The sequence below is a fragment of the Phoenix dactylifera genome, chromosome 2, assembly GCF_051530095.1.
Source record: "Phoenix dactylifera cultivar Ajwa chromosome 2, Ajwa_hap1_PhDact_Kaust_v1.1, whole genome shotgun sequence".
NCBI lineage: Eukaryota > Viridiplantae > Streptophyta > Magnoliopsida > Arecales > Arecaceae > Phoenix > Phoenix dactylifera.
Window position 1 is genome coordinate 15,117,345 of NC_143191.1, and position 20,751 is coordinate 15,138,095.

At 37.0% G+C, this 20,751-nt stretch overlaps 1 protein-coding gene across 2 annotated transcripts in view; it reads right to left on the bottom strand.

Annotated features, from left to right (window-relative positions):
- LOC103707670 (mitochondrial import receptor subunit TOM40-1-like) overlaps positions 1-13,577 on the bottom strand; it is a 28,081-nt gene extending 14,504 nt beyond the window's left edge. For both annotated transcript variants that reach the window (XR_015975134.2, XM_008792241.5), the window contains exons 1-7: positions 13,127-13,577; positions 10,732-10,813; positions 10,543-10,642; positions 10,349-10,444; positions 10,189-10,239; positions 5,940-6,005; positions 1,584-1,685 (exon numbers count right to left, since the gene is read on the bottom strand). Coding sequence is in view for 1 of the 2 variants with exons in the window: in XM_008792241.5 (XP_008790463.1) it covers positions 1,584-1,685; positions 5,940-6,005; positions 10,189-10,239; positions 10,349-10,444; positions 10,543-10,642; positions 10,732-10,813; positions 13,127-13,301 (672 nt within the window). In the remaining variant the exon portion in view is untranslated. The remainder of the gene's footprint in view (positions 1-1,583; positions 1,686-5,939; positions 6,006-10,188; positions 10,240-10,348; positions 10,445-10,542; positions 10,643-10,731; positions 10,814-13,126) is intronic.
- Between the last annotated feature and the right edge of the window lie 7,174 nt (positions 13,578-20,751).

A 20,751-nucleotide genomic window follows, 5' to 3' on the forward strand; every position in this document is an offset into this window, starting at 1 on the left:
CTACATAGATTTAAACTGAAATTAATTTTTTAAAATATTAATATTTAAAAATTATTTTTAAAATTTGAAAATATATAAATAATACCAAAATTTATGAAAAATTAGTAGTGCGTATCACATAATACAGAAGTAATTTCTGAAGTAAAAAATATATTTTTCTGAATTTATGATATTTAAACATATTTTTAAATTTAAAAATTATTAAAAATATATAAAAATAAAAAATAAAAATTAGTATTAAATATAAAATAAATCAGATGTATTATTCGACGTAATTTCTTATAACCCGAAACGCATTTCTTATAGAATGAGCATACAAGATTACAACGCCGCTTGGTTAGAGGGATGGGTTGATGTGCTTTTTGACTATATTGATTCGGATATCTACGAGCGGCATCAACACTCAACAAAATTTTAGATATCGGTATATATGTTGTACTTTAAAAATATGTAATTAATTGTATTATTTTATATTTTTCATCTTACTAATTGATTTGAGGATATTTCATATTGTTTCTTGTAGCATACATCTCGCTAATTATTTTATGATTGGTATTATTTTAAAATAATAAGATACATTATTTAGGTTAAACCGGGATCATAGAAACATAAAAAAATATAAAAAAGACATAAAAAAAATTAGAAAGTATCAAATTAGACTTAAAATCATTGAAAAAGTTCAAAAAGATTGATTACCAATCAAATCAACTTAAAAGACTCCACAAAAAAAGGGAAGTGCTGGTATAGAACTGGCATGCCCTATCTATCGACTTGTCCGCTGACTGGTACGGGTATCGGTTCGGTGGACCTTGCTCAACGATGAGTTTCTTATCACAACGTTGGGTGGTGATTTGATGAGTGGGGATGATTTGGGATCACTACTACATAAGATCATAATAATGCAATTAAATACGGTGATCTCATCACCTCCACTCACATCATCATTGATCTTAGGGTCACCACCCCAGACCAAACACCCCCTAAATGTATTGGTTGATTAGTAAACACTTGTTGCCAGTTTACCTTTCATCCAAAGCATCATTTTTCTTTCTTATCAACCCAACATAAATGGCAAATAAGTAAATGGAACACTCATAAAAAATCAGCATACTCAAACTATAGCATATCAATGAACCCCTCTTATGGAATTGCTAAAGAAAAAGGTGGAGTACAAATGGGAAGAGGTCCATCAACAAGCCTTTGCGAAAATCAAGGAGACCTTAGTGAAGGCCCCAGTGATGATGGCTCTAATAGCAGGTAAGGAACTTAAGCTATATCTTGCTCTAAATGATAGACACTTTTGAAATCCATAATTATTAAATTACCACAAATGGAAACTAAAAGGTTTAATTCAACTTCAAAACAATCTACACAAAGCTATACACTAAAAGCCACCAGAATTGCAATACTGTAGAAACACCATTAGTTCCTTGCACCAGATACTATGAATTTAATGGCTTTCCTCGTAAAGTTATGCTGGTGAAATATATGGGCTACATAAAAGAATAATAAAAATGCGAAAAATGCAAACCACATAATAAGACATCGACAAGAGGGAAAATGAAAAGAAAAGCAAAACTTACCATCTTATCTGTGTTATATCGAGCTGCAAAACCAATACCGGACTTCCTTTGATGACCAAGCCAAAATACTTCACTACCCAAGGATAAATGTGGTGAAACACTCTGCAGAAAAAACAGAAAAAGAAATGGGTTACAATGCAAGATAATTGTAACCCATAAGTAAAATAAAGAGGAACTAAGATTTCTCTTTTATAATTACTTTTTGTGATAGTAGAGTCTTAAGACCAGACAAGCATAACATGAGTAACATCTCGATGAATAAAAATGGTGAAATTTCTGTGCATAGCATAGCTTAATCAGACACTCACTGAGGTTATTGCACCTGCTAAGTCTGGAATTTTGAGAATTCTATTGGGATGAACAAAAGTAGCCACTTATATGATCAGACCAGTAACCCATAGATTACATTCTAGTTTTAACTTTTAAATCAGAAACTAAATCAATGGGAAGGCAACTACAGCTTAAGCATTCAATGAAAAAAGGCACAAGCCGTCCAAACCAGACAGATCGATACTTCAATATACAAGTAAATGGATATCCAAATAATTACATTACTTCTATGCACACTGATGACAGTTAATTTTTATGGCTTTTAACACCCAAGTTTCATTGGAATATGTGGATGGATATTTCACTTGAAAATTTAATACAGGAAAAATTAAGAAACTAAGACAAATGATGTTTTGATAAGCCATATCAGCTATGTTAAGCATTCTTTGATACAATATGTGCATATCCAAGTAGTTCTTGTACGTATCAACAAATATAATATCATGTGCTTCCACTTGTCCTCAGAATTTACCCCAAAAAATTAATCTTAAATGAAATAATGTTTATCCCCCTGATCACATAATCTTCTCGATTACTAGATAAATATTTTGATTTTCATAGATTTTTTAATCAAATGTTCCCTAACTGTTCCAAGAAAACAAAACCTTTTAATTTCTGGAAGATTTTTCAAGTATTTAATGGATTACTGCAAAATATCTTTAAGTACCTTATTAACCCTTTTTTTTTAAGTTCTGCTCTTCAATCTGTGTATTTTGTATGTTCATACTATTTCCATAACATCTCCTGTACATTGGAACTCCAAAATTCTCCTACATGTTTTCCAATTTTAGTTTACAAATTTTGTCCCAGATACACAAATGCTGATATTTAATTCATTATCTATAATAAAATCTCATTCATTTTATTGTTGCTTCACTAGAATCACTACTCTTTTACTAGCCAATCAAACAATGGTTTGAACAGAAAACCATGAAAATGTAGGTTAATGTAAGAGGGTTTGGAGACTGAAAAGCACCCTCACATATCATGAATTCTTGGTTTTTTTCTCCTGTTAAAGCAGAAATTTTGCTAGGACTCTGTAACTTCCTTAATCTTTAAATCCTAAGGCAGCAATTATAGTAGTTTAATGAATATCAACTTGTATAAACATCTGAAATTTCATAAAAAAGTTATAGTATTTTCTTGAGTGCATCATGAATAGTGGTTCTCACATGGAAGGATTTGAACCAAGGTCCGCAAAATATCAGGTGCTGCACCAATATGTTACCGGTTTGATACGATACGGTCAACATGGCAAGGTACACACCCTGAACCAAGGTAGCTCTTGAGCCCTTTCTCACTTTTATCATGGTACTGCCCAAAATTTAGTGGTACGGATCAGTACGATACAATACACACCCTGGTTTCTAGCAATATCATGCAATACAAGATGATTCTATTTGGTTCGGACCATTATGGATCAGTTCGACTCACATACCGAAACGAACCTCAGTAATGTACTGGTGCCTTACCAGTATAGTACAATCCTATTGGTATGTATTGATACAGCAAATCTTGTTATGCATTAGAACACGACAAATCGAAAAAAGAAAAACAAATAACAAGCATCTGCAAGAAACCACCTTAAAAAAAAGTATGAACTCTCCCATAAATGAAATAAGATTGAAATCTATTGAAGGCAAGTTACAAGTATATTTAGAATACTACATCCAAGGTTTAGATACAAAATTCATCATATCGCCCCGAACCACCCAACTAGAGGTGTACCGAATCGTAACAAAGGGGCATCGGGATGGTTCCCCACCTTAGATTTGAATAATCATGCAAATTGTACCGAACTGGGCCAATTTGGAGTAGTACCTTCGAGCTCCGCCTCGCCCCGCCCCACCCCCCTCGCTTCAATAATAGAAGAGGGAGGTTGAGAAGGCCTCCCATGCCTTCTTAGCCCCTCTCTCTTTTATTTTTTTGAAAGGCTTGAAAAAGAGGAAAAAAACACCATATTTTGCAAGATTTGAGCCAGATCCAAGCACAACTCGGGTAATGAGCCTCTCCCCCTCCTCATTTTTTTTTTTTTGTTTAGAGGCTGAAAATCGGCAATAAAATGGGAAAATAGAGGGAAGTCCTATCAATTTTTTTTTTGATTTTGGCATGATTTTACAATATATTATAGATCTATGCTACTCTCTATCAAAATTTGGTGTCAATTTATTTAAGTTTGGGCATGATCATGTATATCGTGACATAGGCCCAAATTTGAATATATTTGAAAAATAAGTGGTGTTTTGTGCATGCCCACGGGCTGAGAAAAATATATGTAGCATCCTTAGTAGAGTGCTACACCGATCCGAAGTACAACTATCCACTTCAAAATAACTTCATGCATGATGAAGAGGACCCGATGAGTGGTTAGCTTGAGGACCGACAGTAGGAGCTAGAGCTGGATGAGCCAAGATCGCCTCCTTGACCAATTAGTTTCGCAACCAGAGAAGCTAGGATGGATGTGGAGTAATGAGTAGAACAACATTCCACGCTCACATCCAGACGATCAGCCATAGGGTCAGGAAGGAGCCAATCATCGCACGACTCCATGTCGGAGGCATCCTCCCAATGATTTGATTGAGAGATGCTAAGGAGAGACCACCATAGTACCCAATCTAGTCAGGGTAGAGAGCTCAGTCGATCCTCCCAGAAGAGTCAGAGCAAGAAGGTCGTTATTCAGACTAGCAAGAAAAGCAAAGGAAAAGCAATTGCACCTTCTATGAAGAGACTAAATCCATTCACTTTGATCTGGAGACCAACAAGCCATCTGATAACCGATTGCCCGAATCACGCAATACCAGGGATGATAGTTCATTCCATGATGCATCTGGTGGCCAGGGATATAGCGGGCACGGGGTAGCGTAGTTTATAATTCATAGCTCTAGGATGGTTTTCGATTCACTGATGAATTCCAGTTTATTCATGCCATACAGAATCGAAACCATAGTGCATAACCTGATAGAGCCCCCGAGGACACCATTGCATATAGGAAACGGGCTCCTCATGATCGTTCCGAAGGTGATGCTGCTGCTACAAATGATATTGCACGTGGAGTAGGATCCTAGGGCGTATTTGGTTCCTGGTCGCACATTGGATCCTATTCCACACTGACACCAATGACCCATATTCACATGGATTGTCTGAGGCGTCATTCTCAAGTGGTTACTATCCTTCGTAGCTTCAGCCATCTTTCAAGTCGAATTTTGCTATTGGCATGGCCAGCCTAGTCTCAAAGTCAAACAGACAACTCCTAGGTAACTATCCAGTGGACCATGGAAGGATCATGAGGAGTTGGTGTGAAGCTCCTCTGGAATACTATTATGATTCCGATGTCTATGAGTCACATCAAAACTCCACCATTAGATATTGGTATGCATTTTATGCTTTAAATACATTAAAATTAATTTAATTTGTTGTATTATATGTGTTTACTTAAAATACGTTGGTTAGTCCACTCCAATTTCATTTCAAGATAAAAGAATAACAAAACAAGGTTAAAACCACAAATTGGACAAGAATCCCAATAAAGTTTTTAAGTACAAATCAAAAAGAATTAAGAAAATAAAAAATTGAAAAAACAAAAAAAAAATGGTGTACCAAACAATTAACTGGTACACCAAGGCATACTGAGTGTCGATACGATACCAAACTGGTATTGTACCGTATCGGTGGCCTACCAATACAGATCTTGATATCGGTTCAATAAACCTTGCTAAGATATACATCTTTAATAAAAGGTAAAATCAATACAAAATAAAAGAAATAAATTAATATATGTAGCACTAATATTACTATTTCTAAATCTTCCTCGGACAATTTCTCCTTCCATACACTAAAAGATAATGAAGAATGCAACCTCAATTGGTCAGCAACATAATCAAATAAGGAGCCGAATGGGACTCCAATAACATTGAAAAGTGGAGAAATGTTTCATACCAACAAAATAAGGTGCTCAACCAATCAGCAATAAAGATGATGATGATGATGAAATATCAAGATATGCTGCATTGCATGGTACATCATTACCTGGATATAATTGGCCCCATAGAAGGCATTGTTTCCAACTTGAAACTGAGACCTGTAATCCTTTCCCTGTACCAACAGGAGAATATAATTTGTATTAACGGTAGAAAATAGTCCATAGCAGCATGACAGACTGTAAAAAAACAGAATAGGTACATTCAGAATTAGAAGTCTCCACTAACTTTCAAGTCATGTACTGTTTTACCAGAGTTTCAAAAATAAATAAAGAATAATGTCATAAAAAAATAGATGCCCAACGAAATGAGAATAGTAGACTTGTAAGATGAGGTATAGCCAATTATACTGTTTATAGGCCTTGTATTTCATAGCATTACATACAACTAAATACACTTTCCAGACACCGAGTACAGAGAATTAAAATTGATATTAATGTCAGCTAACATGTTTCACTGATCATGAATATAAAGAATTTGGATCAGAATGACATGGTTGAATTATGCTCATGTATATCATGGGAATAGAGACTAAGTTCCTAACTACAAGAACCACATAAGACAAATGGACTCAGTCCCCTGGGTACAAGTTGCTGAGAGAACATTTGTGACTGGATGATCAGCAAAGTAGCAAACGGGAATAGCAAGTTGATAACAGAAATTGAGTTTTGTGTATTAAAAATTACTGGTGCAATACTTGTAACCGAAAAGTATCCAATACATATTGGATATTGACACGCCTTCATGTATGGCCTAATCTCAGATACTTCCCATAAGTATCCATTATTTAGAAACGAAGGCATGAAATGCAAGAAAGATATAACTCAGATGTCAGAGACTTCTTAAACATCTTTCGAGTTGTCTTGAGCTGTCAGGTACCAGGCTATGTGTTGAGGTTGTAAAGCAGGTTCAACACCCAACCTGTTAAGGAAAACAAACGACCTTGGGCATTTATAATTAAGCGTGCCCTAACTAGAGGGGAGGAAGGGAGGGAGGGAGGGAGGGAGAGGGGGGGAGAGAGGGAGGGAAAGAGACTATAGTAGGAGAGTGAACAAGACCTAAAATGTAGAATGTTTGGTAAACTAAAAAGCCTGATATTCAAAAAAATAAAATTATATGGTAGATTATTTACTATTATACCTCTGTCGCATGCATATCTTATTTCTTTCGAGGTTGTCCACATCAGAGTTATGTACAATATTTGATATCCATATTCATGCTCCACAATACATAAGTTATCTTGGCATCATATTCTACAAGGAGCAAAAGCCGTAACTCCAGAGGTAAGCACTAATATATGTATAAGGATAGCTGTGATCAATGGTTCTCAAGCATAGGTAGATGCAGATCTGATACTGCAGAAAAAAATATTAAACTAAACAGAGACAATATGTAACAGTTTTAATCAACTGAGCATACTTTGAAGTGGGGACTGCATGGAGGATACGGCTAGGACCTAAAAATGATGCAGCAGGTGCATACACCTTTTCATCTCATTTAAGCATCATGGAAGGAAACCACAACAAGCCTATGGACTATAAAGTTTAAAAGCACAACACTTGATCTAAGAAAATCCATATCCTGGAAAATTTCACAAGTCAGTACACAGCAAGTGCATACACCTTTTCATCTCATTTAAGCATCATGGAAGGAAACCATAACGAGCCTATGGACTATAAAGTTTAAAAGCACAACACTTGATCTAAGAAAATCCATATCCTGGAAAATTACATCAGTACAACAGATTGTTAAGAAAAAGCAACTTGATAAGACTAATATAGAGACATCCATCTAGACTAATGTCATCTGAGTAGACAAAATCCAAAAAGGCATCAGCAAAGACTTAACCAAGTCCACTTACATGTTCATGATATATTATTCAAACCATATTATTATAGTATCAAATTTGTAGAATAAGATGAGTTAGGCATAATATTTAGGTATTGCAAGGATTGGCAAAAGGTTGGATTGGATGAAGTGAATACAAATATCAAAACTCTAGCGGTCTGACCCAAACTTGATGCGACCAGCAGGGCTGTGGGTCAAGTCAACCCACGACCTAATGCATTCAGCCCGGGTTAGGCTCAGCCAGATCCACTTCTGAAGGCTCATAGTTATAGGATCTGTGTCGGAAAAAAAAGGAGGCGCACCAGAAAAAATTGTCAGGTCTAGGTCATTTTTTTCTCTACCCAACCTGACACGGCTTGGTTCAATCCAATTCAATCCAAAGACCCACAAATCTAAAATGCCCAAACTCTCCATCATTCACCCTTTTGCCATATTTGTATTTGTAAATTGCATGTTAAGATTAACTATTTGTAGATTGAAGGCTCAATCATGCTCTTACCAACTTTTTCCTTGTAATCTTTCTACTTGCTATCCTTATCATTCTTACGTAATGAGTAATGTTTTTTCCTTTAAACTTGCATTGGACCCAAATAACGCATGGATTGGGTTGGATCATGCTAGCCCCCACCAGCCCTGAATGACCTAGTAAGTCTAAAAATTCAAGGACCTAACCAGACCCAACAAAATCAATTAATGAGTCGGGTCTAGCTCTAAAAATGTGACGCAAAAGAAAACCAAGTCCCAACCATACTTGGCCCATCCTGATCTAGTCCACTTGCAGGCCTACCAAACAGCTCACACTACTTTGACTTGAAGCTGCTGAATGGTCATATTAGATGCCCTAGACCTGACTTGAGGAGAAGGCCAAGAAGAGGAAATGAAGGAGGATAAAAGGGAGAAGCGGGCAAGGAGGTGGGGCAGATGGGCAGTGGGCACTATGGTTGACATTGGGGCAACGGCCAACAGAAAAGAAAGCTTTGTTTGGGTGGACAGCAGTGAGGCAACCAATGATAGCGGGGTATGGAAGGGTTGTGACTGACAATGGGCCTATGATCAGTGGCAAGCAACATAGCTACAATTCAAGTGGCAGCAATGGAGGAAGAAGTGCAATGAAGGCACACAGACTGACAATGAGGGGCTGGCAACAGAGCTGACAATAGGCAAGGGCTCTGTAGGGTATAGCTAAGTTGGTAGAAGAGGTGAACAAGGATTTGATGGTGAAGGGTAAGAAAAAGAGGAGACAATAGGAGTGGGCAAGGAGAGAGAGGAGAAGAGGCAAGGAGGAAGAGAGGAGGAGAGAGAAAAGGAATTGTGGGAGGGGACGCGTGAGGAAGATTCCTGAAGAAGAAAGAGAGTTCGCGTGCCCACCATATTTCTAAAAAAAGAGAAGGCTGATTTAGGTTTTTAAGGTTTTAATATAATACAAAAATAAATTATCTTACAATGTAAATATACATGGTTCTGACTCAGCAAGCTAGAACCCTCTGACCTAAATTTGATGCAATCTGCCAACATATAAGTTTAGCTAGAAGCAAACCTGATCCATGAAGAAAATAGGTGAACCTAAATGGGTCGACTCTAGGTTGGATCTGGTTGGGCTAATGGGCACAGGTCAAGATGCTATTAGGTATTACTAAGCAAAGTAATAACAGTGGAAACAAATCAAAATGACGTACCCTATCTGTATGTTAAGTGCATAGTCATAGTGAACTTATTTTTATGAGAAAACCTAAAATTGCACTTATTGGAAGCACAAAAAGCAATGCTTTTAAAGAAGAGCTTAAGTAACAAATACATAGGCGCATGAACATTTGTAAGACACTTTTGGAATCTTAAACATGTGCACAGGTTTGATAGAAAACATCCACTGGGCCAAGCGCAGAAGCAACAAATATAATGGTATAAAAGGAAGCAAAGTTAACTATAATGAATCATTACAGATATCAAATGTCATAAAAATGAATCATTACAGATATCAAATGTCATAAAACACTTCAACAGAACATGAATGTCAACCATTTCCAGTTTATGAACTAAGTACTAAATTTCAGCAAGTGAATCCACCATGATGTGAACTTACAGAATGAGAAATCCTACATTACTTAAAAGGAAGAAACAGCTATTAGTATAATCTTTCACCAGAAAGCCCAGCATTATAGAGATACATAAAAAAAAACTCGTATGTTTCTTACTTCCTATGTTTTCTTAGGTGGCAAAGTAATCTGTAGTCGATACTAACATTTTACGATGTTTTTTTGACAATAAAGGCAACAATGCATAATAGTGAATCAGCAAAAAGAAAGTGAAGCGAGCCAGACATTGCTGAAGCTTCACTGGACAATGAAGTCAACCAGAAAAACAAAATCAAAAGTCTTAAAGGCACAGTTCTACTTTGATGAAACATCCAAACGCTAGACCATTTAAGAGTAAGGAAGAGTTAAGGAACAAACCTTGTAATCGAAGTTAAACATGCCTTGAGAAAAGTGTGGCTCATTAGTAAGCTGACCAAAATGAAATATGTGTCACTAAACCAACAGTCAAGAGTAATAAACCAAAATCATTCTCCTTGCTAAAAGATTTTAAATGATTAAAAAAATTACTATAGAGCACCTGTGCATTGATTTTCAAAGTAAGGTTATCAGTCAGATCGCATTTAACTCTTGCATTCAGTCTTCCATCAGTAAGCACCCTTCCAACAAGCATTAACTGTATAAATGCATGAAAGGTCCCATACTTCAGTTATCCATCAAGAAGCTATCAAGCTCCACAGCCATCATCTGGCCATAAAATGCAAGAAAACTAACCTTTGGATCCAGAAAATTGGCACCAAATTCATAATGTGCAGTAGGGACTTTGATAGTATCAGAAGACTGTGAAGGAACTTCCATTGATCCCATGAAAACACTGAGAAGGTTGTCAAATCAAAGATTTTCTTTTTAAAACGATCACCAATAGGAGAGCATATATATCATATGCAGCACAAGCTAAACTACCTGTGGCTAAGTGAAAATTTTTGATTTAGGCCCTTTGTAAAGTCAAAACGCAATCCTTCAAAAAGCTCTGGCTTCAATGACACTGCAAAAGCAAATTAAAAAAACATTAGAAAATGCCCTGATCTCACATTGATTACTGTTAGCTTTCATTTTTGCAGGCTGAATTTTAACTCTAGTGAAGCTAGAAGATTAAAATTTGTATAAACTCTAATTTGTATCTCATTAAACAAAAAATTTAGAAAAAGTCTATGTCGCAAGAAGGGTAATATCATCTGCATTAAGGAGCACTGGTATTAAGATGTTTCTGCCATGAATCCAAATTACTTAATAAGAAAATACTGTAAGCAAGAGTCCCCCCCTTCAACTGCCAACCCAAGTGCTCTTTTATCTCAATAAAATCAAAACCAATTATCAATGCCTTTCTCCCTTGTTACCATCACAATCCCTTGCCATTTGTGCATGTAGAAAGATTAAAGGACATGAATGAAAAAGGAAATGAATGACCAGATGAAATTCTTAGAGCAAAAAAGGAGACAAAGTGGAAAGAAAGGTAGGTTTCCCGGGGAAAAAATAAAGATTTCCACAAACAATTTATAAGAAGAGAAGCCAAATTTATAACAAAAATTCTTTTACTAGAGCTAGATACTAAATAAGAATCACCTCTGCTGATCCAAACCCAGTACATGCAATGAATGTATTGAACCAAAATAAAACCTACCCTTTTCTAAATATTGGTTTATAATCATTTAATGCCATTAGCATATCATAAAACATAACAATCTCTGTCCACTGAATCGGAAATTATCTCACGAATATAACAGATAGAATTCTGACTTCTTCTGCATAAGAAGAGCACTAGGCATCCTTCATCAGTCATGTTCCCACTGTATTGGCCACGGGACTTACTAAGACCAAGATATTTAGCATCAGAGATATGTTCGTAACATGTTGAAAATTGAATATCATTTTGACTTGATGTAAATGAAAGACAATAAGCTTCTATGAGGATAATAGATTTCAAAGTTTATGATAACTGCAAGTTTAATTTGCTTGAGGAAATTCATCAGTTAGATTTACAAGAAAAACTCTTCTTTTCTATGAAGACGGCAATGTGAGAGAGAGAGAGAGAGAGAGAGAAAGCATGTCTAGTCTAGAAAGTAAATTTAAAGTTAAGAAGACAAAGGCAGATAGCTCAAAGAAAAAAGGGTAAAAGCTCTTTAATTCAGCGTGTAGAATTTCGGACATTAAAAGTCAGATGTCAACAAAACTATATTGCCAGAGTCATATTCAAGACAACATTTTTTAAGTGTTAAGGAAATTGTGAGAGATTGTGGTACTCCATATATATCTCATCTCTGGGAAGGGTTTGGAGGCCTACTCTTAGACTTGAACATTGAAATGCACAACTCAGAAGAACAAGACTAAAAAGGCCAACCAGATTAGTAATCTATGGAACCCTCAAAATTCCACATACGGTGCTTCAATATATGATCATGTTGTAGCATTAAACAAGAAAACATAACATGAGTGTCTTCACAAAAAGTTGACAAGTAATTAACAGCATCATCCTGAGGGAACCTACTAGCCAAGTTGGTAAAGTTTCTTTTGTTAATACAAAAGACTTGGCTATTCAGTTTTCTATCCAGCCGGGCTTCCACATGTCCTAGTTCTCAGAATTAATATTATCATTATCATCATCGCCTATTTCCCGTCATATATGGGGTCATCCATAGGGCACAACTTCACATTGAGAAAGCTCCATAAAGGATTAAACAGATTTTCTGACCAGTTATCAAACCAACAACAACCTTCTAGAAATCGGTGTCAGTGGTTGGCCAAGGAGAATTTAGGCAGGAAAGGAACCTGTTACAAAACAAGCAAGACCAATCAACAAGTAGGGAGAACTAACCCACTAATTGCACCTCAAGCTCATGTAAGTGAGGAGCGACCCTAATTTTCTGGAGCTGGATAGAGTCTGGTGAAGAGCACCAAATGGGTAAAGAGCACACAGCTTAAGAATTGCTCAAAGAAAAGTTTTGTTACTTATCTGGCACCACTCAAATATGTCACTACTAGTCCAACTAAATCTCAGATCACCTAGAGCACTCTCAAACTCCATTACTACTCAATTTTAATGCAACTTGTTCAAACATGGAGATCAGTAACTCACTGAAACACCCAGCGTTCACATATTATTCTATGTAAGTAACAGTGCCACTAGAAATTCCATGAGATTTACCATTGAAAAAGAGATTCAAAATAACTTTTTATTTAATCCAACCAAAAAAATCAAATAAATGCTCATAAAAAATTTCTAGAGAATCCAGAATAGAGATTTAAACGGTTCCCAGCGAAAAGCAACAAAAATAGGCGCCGCCTTGGGATCGAGACTCACTCAATGCCTCGCGCTGGATCTCCTCGAAGGGGACCGGACACGGGAGATTCAACCAATCGACCTTCGTCTCGCCCTTTTCCTCCGTCTTCGGGGGGAGAACCCCGGTGAGCCCGACGGCGGGCGGCGGCGGTGGTGGAGGCGGCAGGGTGGCGGCGTGGCTTACGGACGATCCCATCGCGTACGAAAGAGTCCAAATCGGCAAGTTTTCTTATGATAAGAAGGCCGAGAGAAAAGATTTCTAGGGCGAAATAAATATAAGGAGAAGGCGGAGGAGTAGTAGGTTAAGAAGAGAACAGCCCTTCTTCCCCTCTGGAGGAGGAGGGTGGGGTTAAGGAGGGGAAGAAGGGTAGGAGGTGTGGAGGAGGGTGTTACCAGGACTTTTGCGGCTGGGGTTGCGAAGGAGGTTTTGGGAGGGTTTTCTGTTTCCGTATAGGTGTATAAATATGTACGGAGAGAGCAAGTCCATGGATTGGTAAGGTATATCAGAGGACATCTAGGTATCATGTACAATGAACTAGAAATGATTGGGGTTTTTTTTTTTTTTTTTGCTAAGGCAATGATTGGGGTTTTAGTTGGTGAATTTTGTGCAAATGATTCACTTAATTGATTTTGCAAGAAAAAATTAGATTTTTTTCCTCTTAAAAAATAAGAGCATATTTATGGATCTATGGACAGCCAATGCTTGCTCTGCAAAGAAACAAGTTGAGCCAAAGCTAGACTTAGCTTGCTTGAGCTTGGCTCAAATTACCTCAAAATATTGATACATAAATAATATATACTATATTATTTTTAATTATTATTAATAATTATTTTATGATTGTTTTTATAAATTAATAAAAAATATAAATATATATTAATTATAAGATTAAAATATAATTAGGATTAAAAAATAATTGTCATTAGATCTCATGAGCAAGCTATGGATGAGTTGCTTGAGCTCCGCTCGAAATTAAATAAGCTAGTTCTTAGCACAATTATAAAATCGGTTGAGATAGAGATCGGTCTGGCTTTGATTATGTTTGTCTTTTTTCCACCCACGTTCCTAGATGATTTTGCCTCTACATCTAAGTACATTACAGGTGATGAACATGTACAATCATAAATGTTATAGGTGAGAAATTATAGGTCAGACATATGATTTTGCCCCTTTATGTTTTTTTTTTTTACTTTTAATTTAGGATTGAGATAACCTTAGCAGTATTTCAGAAGATAGACAGGGGATGCATGCCAAAAAACTTGGTCTCAAAACTCATGTCAAGGCCAAAATAGTAGTAGCAAAGCATCATGGATGGTCTATGGGGAGCTTTAGTTGATGGCTAGCATTAAGGCATGTGGAGGTGCTTGATTCGCATGTATCTAAAGAGCTTAAATATTTACAATGCTAAAAAATATTATAAGGTTGTAGCAAATTTAAAATTCAACAAAAATAGTAAAGATAGAATTTTGGCAAGAAATTACTTTGGTCACATCTATTATAAAGTTGAATCGCATCAACTAAAGGTCGGATGATAAAGTTACAACCAGAAACTAAGGAATGGAGGTATGTTCATAATCATCTAATAGAACTTACTATTGGTGATCTTTCACATAGAATAAAAACTAGATCTTCAATTAGAGAGGCATGTAATTATTTACTTTTGTTTCTCAAACAGAAATAAAAACTATAGATGAATTCGAAAAGGATCATAATTGGATAAATATAATGCAAAGAGGAACTTAATCACTTTAAAAGAAATAATGTTTGCACCCTAGTGAGTAGGCCTAAAGACCATCCGATAAATGGAATAAAATGGGTATATAGAAACAAATTAGATGAAAATGGTAATTTAATAAAAAATAAAGTAAGATTATTTGCTCAAGGATATAATCAAGAAGAGGCAATTAATTTTGATGAAACCGTTGCTCCTATTACTAGATTAGAAGCTATTAGGTTATTGCTTGCTTTTGCATGTTACATGGATTTAAAGTTATTTCAAATGGATGTTAAAAGTGCTTTTCTAAATGGATATATAACTAAAAAAGTATATGTAGAACAACCTCCCAGTTTTAAAAATCATGAATTTCCAAACCATATTTTTAAATTTAAAAAATCCTTATATGCTTTGAAATAAGCATCCCGAGTTTGGTATGAAAGACTAAGTAAATTATTGCTAGAAAATAATTTTACAAGAGAAAATGTAGATACAACATTTTTTAGAAAAAGGAAAAAAATATGATGTTTTGATTTTTCAAATATATATCGATGATATTATTTTTGGTGCTACTAATGAAGCTTTATGTCAATACTTTGCTAAGCTCATGCAGACAGAGTTTGAGATAAGCATGATAGAAAAATATTTCTTTCTTGGCTTGTAAATCAAACAAACCAAGGAAGGAACCACCATCAGCCAAAGCAAATGTACAAGAAAGATTTTAAAAAAATTTAGCATGGAGAAGGCCAAGCACATTGGCACCTTGATGAGCCCTTCATGTAAGCTAGACAAAGATGAGCATAGTAAAAGCATAGACTTAAAGCTTCATGGAGGAATGATATATTTTTTATTGTATCTTATTACTAGAAAATCGAATATGCTAGATTTCAAGCTAATTCTAAAAAATCTTGCTTAATTGCTGTTAAAGGAATCCTAGGATACTTAAATATCACTCCAAACTTATGTTTATGCTATTCAAAATAATTCTCAATTAATTTGATTGGCTACTTAGATGCAAATTTTATTGGTTATAAAATTGATAGAAAAATACTAGTGGAACTTGCCAATTTTTAAGAGTTAACTCAATCTTTTGATTTAGTAAGAAACAATATTCGGTGGCATTGTTTATAGCCGAGTCCGATATTACAGTCGAAAGTTGTTATGCTCAAATCTTTTGGATTTAACGACAACTTAAGAATTATGGCATTAAAGATAATAAAATTTTCATAAGATGTGATAATAAAAGTACAATTAATTTAATTAAGAATCCTATTAGCTTTTAAGAAATAAACATATTGGGATAAGATATCATTTCATAAGAGATAATGTTCAAAATAATGATATGGTGCTTGATTTTGTGTGCTGATAAACAATTAGTTGACATTTTTACTAAGCCCTTTAGTAAAGATAGATTTAGTGATATTAGAAGAGAATTAGAAATTTTTGACCCACTTTCCTAACTGTTATCTCTAGACTTTTGCTTAATCTTCTCCTTTGTTTGATGAAACTTAAGTTCTTGGACCACTTCTCCCTTATTTAGATCTTCATTTTTGAGGTTCGTAGAGTTTAAAAATCTTTATTTGCTGACTCCGATATAGTGGAGTAGATCTCCAGCATAGAAGGGTTCGACCTATGCAATCTAGAACATTAAGAGTTGATCTCCAAAATGACCACTAGTGGGCAGCAGGAAGAGGAGTCGAGCAAGGGTCGACCCTTGCCTTCCAACTGCCTAAGAGTCAACCTCTAGGGGGTTGACCCCTAGTGGTCAGCGACTCCAATTTAAAGGGAGCCGACCCTTTGTTTCTCAAATTCTCTCATCCTAAACCGAGTTCCCTCTACTCCAAATAGCCAAAATCCAACTGTTCTTCCCTCCATTCCTCAAATCTACAAATCATGACTAGTTTTTTTTGGGTTTCTTGCTTCCATTTGCTTCATATGGCTCCAAAGAAGATGTCTCAAAGAAGAAAGTCTTCCCGAGGCTATGAAGAAGAGAGAAGAAAGAAGAAAAAAATAGAGCTTTCATCACCTCCTCAAGCTGGACTTCACTCTCCCTACTGTTCTAAGTTATCTTCCTCATAGAGAACATCCAGTAAGGTGCATTTAGCCACTCGTAATGTTACTTTGGATAGAAAACTGATTTTGCATTTTCAGAGAGTGAGGGATTCACTATTGAGATAAGAATCAAGAGGCAAGGATGAGAATACACATGTAGCCTTAGAGTACTTACTTATGTCGACCTTGTACATGAGCATTCTCTACATGCCCAGTCATGGCACACTCCTAGATAGGTTGGAGGAGAGACGCATTAGGCTTCAATGCATTTTGGATAGGGAGGATGTGAGGAGTATGAGAGCATGGAGGCTAATCAATTGAGTGATGAGATGAGACTGCTCTACCATATTGTCGATAGGATTTTCTTTCAAAAGTTGGAAAGATTTGAGTTTGTATCCAAGTGGGATATATATATCATGTTCTATATTATGAGAGAGATTCCCCTGAATCTACCCATTCGGATATTACAACACGTGCATGAGGCTATGAGTTGGTCAAAAGCCTCATTGCCTTATGGTATGGTCCTCACCCCTAATATTTAGAAATTAGAGATTGATTTTGAGGAGGAGCCACCTTGTAAGTTGATGTACTTAGATATAACGACCTCTACATTAAACAAGATATAACAAGATAAACGATCATTGGGTCAAGAACAAAAGAGCTAGGAGAGATAATGGGGATGAAGAGGAGGATATAGCAAAGATAAAGGCACCACCATCACCTTCTAGAGAGGCCGAACCTAGTGAACCTAGTCATGAGTTCTACTTTTCTACATAACAGGAGTCAGACCTTCTACAGCTAGAAGTAAGTTAGAGCAGCAAACAACACCTGGCAGTATCAGAGCTAACCATAGAGGATAAGAGACTCAAAGGCATGATTGAGCCTAGTATTTAGCAGTTGCAAGAGCAGACGAGAGGCTCGAGCAACTCAGTTATATCAGGCATTGCTTCTCTTCTTCAGTCTATGGATAAATTGATTGGATAGCTTGAGATTCTTACTACTTCTGCCAGAGTGTCTGCAGCTCCTAGAACTTTCTCTAGCACCATTAGACCTTTTAGTTAGCCCAATTAGCCTACTTACTATCCTTTCCAACCTTCTTCATCTTCCGAACCTTCTCGTCCCTTCTTCGACATTGGGCCTTCTAACAAGACTAAAAGTCGGAGTGCCGGTACCTCATCTAGATTATCTGTTCACCAGGAGGTATGTTTTTTATCTAATGAGGATTAGAGCTTCTTCTAGATTTAGCTTTTATTATCTTGGACTCAAGTGTTATTTATGTAACTTTATTTTAGCATCATGTTGTAGGATATGTATTCATGTATTGTTGACCCCCTAATGGATTTTGATGAATACAAAACACTAGAGTATAATTCCATTTATCTTAACAATTTAATTGAGGAATTCATGTGATTAATTGAGAATATTGTTAAGAAATGTCTAGGCAAGTTTCCATAATTTTTATGAATTTATTGAAGAATATTTTGAGTTAAAGAAAACAGATCAGGGACAGCCGAGACGTCTCCGGATAGTTTCAGAGACGTCTCTGGCACAAACAGGAAGAACTGGGACACTTGGAGACGTCCCCGGCACCTACCGAGTCGTCCCCGCGCTAGCAGAGTCGACTCTCTCAGTAGCGGAGTCGACTCTCTCAGTGGCGGCAGAAAGGCAATTTTCAAGAGATATGAGCGAGACGTCCCCACTGTACGCGGAGTCGTCCCCGCAAGTAAAAAGGAGACTTCCCGAGTCGTCCCCAAGATAGCGGAGACGGCTCTCTCAGGGTTTTCCAGAGAATGGTTTTTTCGGTGATAAGGAAGCGGAGTCGACCCTGAGACAACGGAGTCGTCCCCATGCATAAAGTGCAAACAAGCCGAGACGTCCCCTGAAGGAGCGGAGTCGACTCTCTCAGGGAATTCCAGAGGACATGTTTTTCAGAGATAAAGAAGCGGAGTCGTCCCCAAAGCAGCGGAGTCGTCCCCATTCAAAAAGTACAAACAAGCCGAGACGTCCCCTTAAAGTGCCGAGTCGACCCCAGACAACGTAAAAAGTAAAATCTTGTAGCCGAGACGTCTCTCGTTGAAGCGGAGACGTCCCCGGAGCGCCTGGGACGCGACTGACAGCTTTTCAGGTTTGGTTTGAATTTCAAATCCTTTTTACTTTGTCTCTAACGGCTATATTTGCTTTTTTGGGCTATAAAAGGGACCTCTTAAGTGCTTCTCAACAACTCTTCACCAACCCAAAGCTAGATCATTCAAGAGAGAAGTAAGAAAGAAAAGTTCAAGGGAGTGAGTGCATTCAAGTGAAGAAATCAAGTGTTTTCAAGCTTCCCAAGTGATTTCAAGCTCAACCTCTCTCATACGCTCGGGATTCAAAGCTCACACTCAACCCTACGCGGTCCACATCGGAAGAATCAACATTTCTCACGCTTCCAACGGCAAAAGGATTCTTCCGGGTTCTATTGTTCATAATTGTCATATTTGCTTTTTAGAGCTTTACTTTTCCTTTGTAAACTCTTTCATTGTGGTGCTTGTTCCAGTCAAGGGACTTGGAATAAGGGAAAGGCGTCCCAAGCCTAAGTGAAATTGGGGGTTTTAGGGTTTGTTGTGAGCCCGGTGTAAAACAACGAGTTGGATAGTGAACTCGCAAAACTACCGTACTGTAATCTTGGATTATAGTGAAAATTCCCAAAGGTGATTTGGGGAGTGGATGTAGGAGCAGTGGAAGCTCCGAACCACTATAAAACCTTGTGTTTGCGATTGACCTTTCTCATTCCTCCTTCTTTACTTTAGTGCATATATTCGTGTGTTTTATTTTTAATTAGTCAAAAGCTTTTAAAACACCCAATTCACCCCCCTCTTGGGTGACCATCTCTGGGCAACAAGTGGTATCAGAGCGGGTGCTCTGTGTATTTCTTGAAAGACCTAACCGTCTTAGCCAAAGATCTAGATGGCAACACCCTTTAACAATGTTCCTGCCGAGGGGCAAGCAACCAATAGACCTCCACTCTTCAATGGGACAAATTATACCTATTGGAAGACTAGAATGAGAATCTTCATTCAAGCACAAGACTATGCCTTGTGGAGGATTATAGTCAAGGGACCACAAGAACCATCACACATGGTTAATGGCATTCGAGTTCCCAAACCTGAGGAGGATTGGGATGAGAATGATGATAGGATGGCTCAACTTAATTCTAGAGCCATGAACTCATTATTTTGTTCTCTAGATGTAAATGAGTTCAATAGAGTCTCCACATGTACTTCCGCTAAGGAAATATGGGATAGGCTTGAAGTTACCCACGAGGGTACAAATCAAGTCAAAGAGTCTAAAGTGAACATTCTAGTTCACAAGTATGAGTTGTTTAAGATGGAACCCAATGAAACCATCACATGCATGTTTACTCGCTTTACCGATATAATTAATGGTCTAAAGAGTTTGGGTAAATCTTATACTAACCCAGAACTTGTGAGTAAAATTCTTAGGTCTTTGCCGAAAGCATGGGAAGCAAAGGTCACGGCAATCGTAGAAGCCAAAGACCTCAACACTTTGGGATTAGAACAACTACTGGGCTCATTGATGACGCATGAGCTCACAATGAAGCAACATGAAGAAGAGTTGCCGAAGAAAAGGACAATCGCACTCAAGGCTACCTCAAGTGTGTGTGAAGAAGAGAGTAGTGAGAGTGAAGAAGAAAGCCAAGATGAGGACTTGGGTTTGATAGTAAGGAAGTTTAAGAAATTCATGAGAAGAAAGAAACCTTTCCCAAGAAAGAAATTTGGAGGGAGAAATGATTGGGAAAAAGAAAAGGAAAAAGAAAGAGATCCAATCATATGCTATGATTGCAAGAGACCGGGACACGTTCGTTCCAAATGCCCTCAACAAAAG